We start from the raw sequence: 6,722 nt of genomic DNA on the forward strand, positions 1-6,722 counted from the left end.
GAATGTATATTAGTGCCATATGTTTGCACTGTCGATATACAAACATACATACATATATACACACACCTTCACTGCTCACAGGAGAAAGTCATGGTATGGAAGAAGGAATTTCTCAACACTTAATATGCACAATCATGAAAGTGAAATGAGATGAAAACACAGATTCTGATGCAGTGGCTGTGGTTGCAGTCTGAGTTTCTGAATTTGTACAGAGCTCAGAAGTGATGCAAATGACAGTGACAAGAAACCTGAGATGGGGCAGGCAAAGGGAAGAACAATACAGAAAGAACTTGGAAAAATAAATATGTGAACACGATAAAAAAAAAAAAATCACCAAGTAGAGGACTAACTCCACCGTTTGAGAATTCAAACAGACATCACACTGATCTTTAGTCATTTTCCCTTTCCAGATACTGACAGGTATTGACTGACGTGTTTGTGCTATCGCTAAAGCATGGTTTGTGCATAGAACACCTGTGTTGTCAGTGTGCCAGGGCTAAGAATTATATTTGCTGATGCTACCATTTGCTCATTTCAAAATTTTCTAATTTTAACAATTTACATTTATCATACCTTATTGAAGAAAGCCCCAGGACGACCTATGAGAATGGTCCATGTTATTTTGCCTTTTATTACTACATGAAAATTACCAGCAATTTAAATATTATTGAGGTATTTTGTAACAATTTCATGGGTAAGCTCCGGATTGTCTTTCTCAGTTGTGGTACGCTTATCTCCTCAAACACTATGTTCCGAAGGGGAGGAGAAAAAGAGGGGAAATAAGAGCTGGAGCCATGAAGAGAGGACCAGGAAACATCAGGAGAAATGAACTGTGCCTAGGATGTGATTAAAAATTTTGATCTGCCTTTCCAATTTGTGATTCCATTGCAGTACTCTGGAGCTTGAGTGAGCCCTCCCCTCCTGAAGAATTGAAAACCTCAATACTTGTCACCCAGGATTGGAAGGAAGTGTTTTCTGAAGGTTTATAGCACACACCGACCAGGCCTACAGTTGAGTCTTTCATTCTAGGAAGCAGAGGACAATTTTTGTCAGGATCTGCTGCAGAATTAAATGAAAGTCCTCGTTTGTCTGCAGCTCATCAGACCACTCAATAAAACAAAGGGATTAGGACCATCTGGAAACAGAAACCAGTAAATGAAAGAGACGTCAGGAGCTGAGGAGTCCCAATTCCATGTTCCTGCCATCACAGCATCACCTTCCTCATCATGATTAACTACATCTCTTCAAACCTTGAACCAAAACAAAACCTCCCTTGAGTTGCCTTTGTCATGTACTGTGACACAGAGATGGTGAAGGCACTAGAAGAATGAAATTTAAACTATACTTCTTTCCATCTTGTGGTCAAGCACAAAACAACACCATGTCCCACGCTTCTGAAATGCACACTACATACTGCTTACACACACCTAGCCCTCGGGACACAGGATTGTGAACACACGCTGCGCTCTTATCACATTGCTCTTGGGGACCTGCTGCTCTGTATGATCCCAGCCACAGACTCATGATGATGCAGGCTGAGGAGAATTACAACTCTTTGCATTTATCAATGACATCATAAGACTTATCTATTTCTTCGTGAAACAATTTCCAAGTTCACCCATATTGTCACAACTGACAAGACTAGTTTGTTTTTCTGAAAAACTGTACAGTGAAAGTATAATTATATCATTTCCCCTCACTCCTCATTCCAAACTTCTGTCATGTCAGTCAACACTCCCATCTCAAAGGCATGGTTTTCCTCTAATTATTACTGTTACAAATGTGTGTATAGACATACACTATATAAATATGAACAGCTGATTCTGTTCAGGGTTGTCTGTGCATGTGTTTGCAAGACTGACCCCTTTGCACTGGAGGAGTAGTGAGTGGGTTTCTCCTCAGGGCAGAAAATTCCCCCATTCTCAGCAGGTCTTAGGTACATTCCACCTAAGAATGAGGCCGCATGGGAGTCCCATCTACGGATATCATGGATATTAATGGTGTCACTGTTCAGGCAGTCCTCTGTCAGGTTATCACTTCTCTACCTTGGAAACATGCAAAGCACCTTCCGGTACTATGACATTCGTCCTGAGGTAGGAGGCTTCCAGGTCAGAGTCAGGTGATTGTGTCTGAAGTGTGTGGTGTTCTCAGCACTAGGAGGAGGGTGGATCCATGCTCACAAGGGTTTGGTTCAACATCTCTAGTAGAATGACCACCAAAAATGTCTTGTAACAAAGAGCAGATTTAAGCAGCAATGAGACGACAAACACATCTTCAAATCAGAGAGCATGGAGAAACTTGGTGAATAAAACACCATTTAATTGCTCAAGAGATAAGCACCTACACTGTGTTCACAGCATCTTTGTAGCTAGCAGAACACTTTTTGGCTTTTACAAGTGGGGGAAAATAAACAAAACAAAACAAATGAAAAAAACCACAAAAAACAAAGATTCAACTCTTGTATTATTTGTTTTAACTATGAGAACTCCAAGAGAACAGAAAATTGATTACCATCGAGAATGGTAACAGCCCAGAGCAGAGTGAAGATGGAAAAATGTCACCAAGTTTTGGTCTCTCAGAAAGCTAGAGGAGGTTTCCACTGGAGAACTAACTGCAAGGCTCACTCCCTATTAGTGACAGCACAAAGGGACACTGTTCTATACGGAAAAGTAGCTGCTGTCCTGAGGCCGATCTCCTGTGGATGGCGGGTAGAAGACCTTGAACAGGATAACTTCAGAAGGAATTTTACTATTGATGCCATTAATACAATTAATGGCAAAATCCAGGAGGCATTAGAGAATTGCAAAATTCACTTTCTATGGGGAAGAAATACAAATAATGTCTGACTGAAGGCAGGAATACTGTCACTCATTAAAAATTACTACTATTCTCATAATAGTTGGGAGGTGGATATACTACTCCAAATTGCCTAGAGGCTGGTCCCAAAAGCAAGCCTAGAGCAAGAGAATGGACAGAGGAGATGTATTAAGAACTCTTGCGGCTCCTGTCAGTGTCCCTCAGACATACCTTTTCAGAGAGGTCATACAAAAGTCAAGACTAACAGGACATCGGAGGAAAGTAAAAGAAGATGCAATGAGAGAAGGGGATTCCTGGTCAGGTTCAACACCAGTGACCCTCCATTCAAAACCAGCCTGTCTACACACTATACAACATAGTGCTTGAAACACACAAAACACACAACACATATCACACATCACGGAGAAGCAAGTACAAGATCTTTGTCCCAGGGCTTTCCTCACACAACAGTGGCATGAAACGATCACAGATTTTTGTATAAAGCCACCACGTTTTGAAACACTATGACTCAGAGAGTGGAAGTCGAACCATGAAAAAAGCATGAAAGACCAAATGTAATGTCCTTTTTGGAAAACATGGATTATATAGTCAGGATTATAATTTCAAACTAAATATCGAATGCTTTGCTCTGTACATTAGATGTCTAGATGAATTTGTGGATTTTAAAGAGTCCATGTATTTCCTGAGTCTTAAAGCACCAGTAAGTGGAGAACATCCAATAAAGAGTGGGGACCTGCACTCTGATCCAGACAAATTATCTGTGTATAGATCCTGGAAGGAAGAGAACAAGTGAATGCAGATTTTAAGAGAATTGTCAGGGCAACCAGACACCTTCCAACTCAAAATATGTCAATGATAATGTTGCTGCATTTAATAATGACTGTGGAGGACACAAGGATAGACACTTTTACAAGAGAAAATGAAAATGTAATGTCTGTGCTGCTCACGTTGACTCCTTGCACACACGTTTGACTCCTGTTCAAGTCTTTTGTAATTCTCTCCATGGGCCTGGGATATACTCACATACATCAGCAGGAACTCAATATCATCACACAGCACACCTCCTCTCCAGAGTTCAAGGCTTGACATGGCTAACAGAGCAAGGCTCATGCATGAGATGTAAAGAGAAGTAACTGCTTCCCTCATATGAAAATACAAAGAAAGAAGCTGGGAGCAAAGAGCACCACACATCGAGGGGAAGTGGACACACACCTGTGCAAGAGGAAGGAATCCCACACTAGCAGTTTGCTTTACTGGGTGGAGATGGCAGTACCATGTGAGGGACAGTGGGGGAAGTGGTTTTGTCCTGGCTAAGTGTAAGAAGCATCTACTCACAGCTGAACCTCCGGTGCAGGGGACAGGGAAGGCATCCCAGCTGCAGCTGCAGAAAGGACCCAGGAAAGTGAACCACAGTGCCCTGCAACAGTCAAGAACTGCAGAAAGGGAATGAAGAAATAATGGAGTGTCAGTGTAGCTGTGGAAGGAGCAAAGTGGAAGATTCGGTGAACACCAGAAGAAAACGTCAGGAGGTCATGACAATAATAATACAGATTAGTATCTGACAGTAGTGAATTCGCTTCAAATAGGAGGAATATTCAAGCAAGAATAGAAAATTTTTCCTCACACAGTAAATGCAAACAAATAATCTATTCAGCAGAATTCAAGAGTAAGTTAGTGAAAAAGTTGAAATTACATGTGGAATGAGTCAACACAAGTTAAGCACACATAGGTCTTAAGTCAGCAAAGCGCTGAACGTATGGATTTGTCATGGTGCTCACTGTGAGACATGAAATAGCCCACAGAAAGTATTTCTTACGCTCATCAAGTATGTTCAAGTGTTTTCTACCACAGACTGGCCTTGAATGTGCTATGAAGTGGGAAGGACCCGAGGGTCCTGTCTTCTCCTCACAAATGCACAAATGACAAGAATGTTCCTCAGAGTAGGCTGAAGTTCTATCACAGGTCTGGTTACTTCAAATACTGTGACCACACACAAGTCTGTGCTTCCTCACCCTGCTGACCTGACACAAAAGTCCCGCACCATAAACAAGTCCATGTGAGCTGGTGTCCTGCTCCAAGGGCGCTGCTCATGGACCAGCTCAACAATTTAAGGCCAGATCAAGACATGCTGACACAAACGTTGTGGCCAAGCAGACACCTGACTTTTTTTTTTTTTTTTTTTTTAAGTTACTCAGCCTTAAGTTAGAGATGGAGAACCTTTCGAAGGTTGAAGAAAATCCAGGCCTCAAGGTGAAGCTGGGTGTCAGCTTGCCCACTCGGTGGAGCTCCCCTCTCTGTGTATCCACTGCATGTGTGCTCTCGCTGCCCTAGTCAAAGCTGTTCTACAGCTGCCTATTCTGACAGTTCTGATTGCTGAGTTCCAGAATTTCCCACAAGCGACCTGTTGTGCCTCAGAGTTCTCTCTGTAAATTCTCCAAACGGCAGAGAAAATGAACACAATCAGACCTCAAGGCCGTTACAACAGGCCGGCTACAGAGCATAGAGGGTCCAGAAACCCCATTTGCTCTAAAGATACTGCGGAATCTGACCGCGTCCGAGTGAGAAAGGAGCAGCCCGTGAAGCACGTGACCCAGCAAAGCAGTTCAGTGAGCTCCCAGCCCCTCCTCAGGAGCAGGCAGTCATGTGACCGTCAGTAGCTGGCAATCCCGGACCTGGCACTGTTATCTACCGCACCACTACCGGGCAGCTCTGCTGTCCAGAAGCCCAAGGCGGGCTCGAGCTGCACGCGGCGTCACTCAGGGAACAATCCCAACCGCCCGGTTGCCAGCCCTGACCTGCCATGTCACGTGTCCCAGCCAGTTCAGCCCAGCACCCCAGCAGCTTCTTCCGCCCGCCCACCCGGCCCAGGTCCGCTCCCTTCAAGACCGACCCCGCACCCCGCACAGTGCCTCAGGCTGCGCTGCTCCCTGGACCGACCTCCATGTCAGAGACGCGACGGGAAAGTACAGCAGCACAGCTCACCCAACTTTAAGGCACACGCACTTGTACAGAAACGGAAGCTTTTTTGGGCTTTCCTGGACGGCTCCTTAAGACGTCACAGTCTCCTGAACCACGTATCCCAGTAGTCTGTGCGAAGTTACTACCGGAAATACGTACTGTGGTTTTTTTGTTTTGTTTTGTTTCGTTTTGTTTTGTTTCGTTTTGTCGTTTTGTTTTGGTCTGTTTCTCTTCTCTTCTTCGGTTGGTGGTTTTGTTTTCCCGGTCTTGGATTTGTGTCGTTTTCATGGTTGTCTTTACTCTGGTATTTAGCCTAGGTTAAAGCACCTGACTGTGATGTAGACTTTGTCTTAATACGCAGTACCACAAATAAATAAATAATGCTTTTTCCTCCGTAGTGACATTCTGTGTGTGTCGTGCATGGATCAGACTCCACCGCTCGAAAACAGTTTCTGTGTGAGTATTGAAATCCATACACTGTGGGAAGTGGGTCAGGGGCACAATTGCGTATGAATTATTGAACAAAAATAAAAGTCCAATCTCCGACATTTACTTGCGCAGAACTACAAAACTCCCATAATCCATCCCAGGATTTTTTTCAACCTGTCTTCATTTCCCTTGAAAATTTTTCAAATATTAATGTGTTTTTAAAAAAATCCTTTTTCGTGGAATTGTTTACTAGAATCTTACCGCTCTCTAGTTGGTTGTTCACAAACTCAGGTGTTTATATACCACCAGGCATTGGGTGTTTCTTTGTTTGTTGTTGTTTCAAAAATTTTTAAACATCTGCTCCATATTCCAAATGGAGGGACTTCGCTTCGGTAATAACAGAGGTGTGTGTAATGACCACTCACCATTTGTCCGTTGTTGGAATTTACTCTGCAAAGGTCTGATATGTCTTGTTCAATTTTCTCTGCCTTCTGTGATCCTGAAATTGTTCCTATGGG

The 6,722-nt window shown here is 43.3% G+C and overlaps 1 protein-coding gene across 1 annotated transcript in view; it reads right to left on the bottom strand.

The window, feature by feature from the left end:
* LOC132652860 (zinc finger protein 208-like) overlaps positions 1–6,315 on the bottom strand; it is a 40,224-nt gene extending 33,909 nt beyond the window's left edge. The window contains exon 1 of the mRNA XM_060378793.1: positions 5,755–6,315. Within this exon, the coding sequence (XP_060234776.1) occupies positions 5,755–5,760 (6 nt within the window). The 5' untranslated portion in view covers positions 5,761–6,315. The remainder of the gene's footprint in view (positions 1–5,754) is intronic.
* Positions 6,316–6,722: the final 407 nt, after the last annotated feature.

This window comes from Meriones unguiculatus, chromosome 3 (genome assembly GCF_030254825.1).
Source record: "Meriones unguiculatus strain TT.TT164.6M chromosome 3, Bangor_MerUng_6.1, whole genome shotgun sequence".
Lineage (NCBI taxonomy): Eukaryota > Metazoa > Chordata > Mammalia > Rodentia > Muridae > Meriones > Meriones unguiculatus.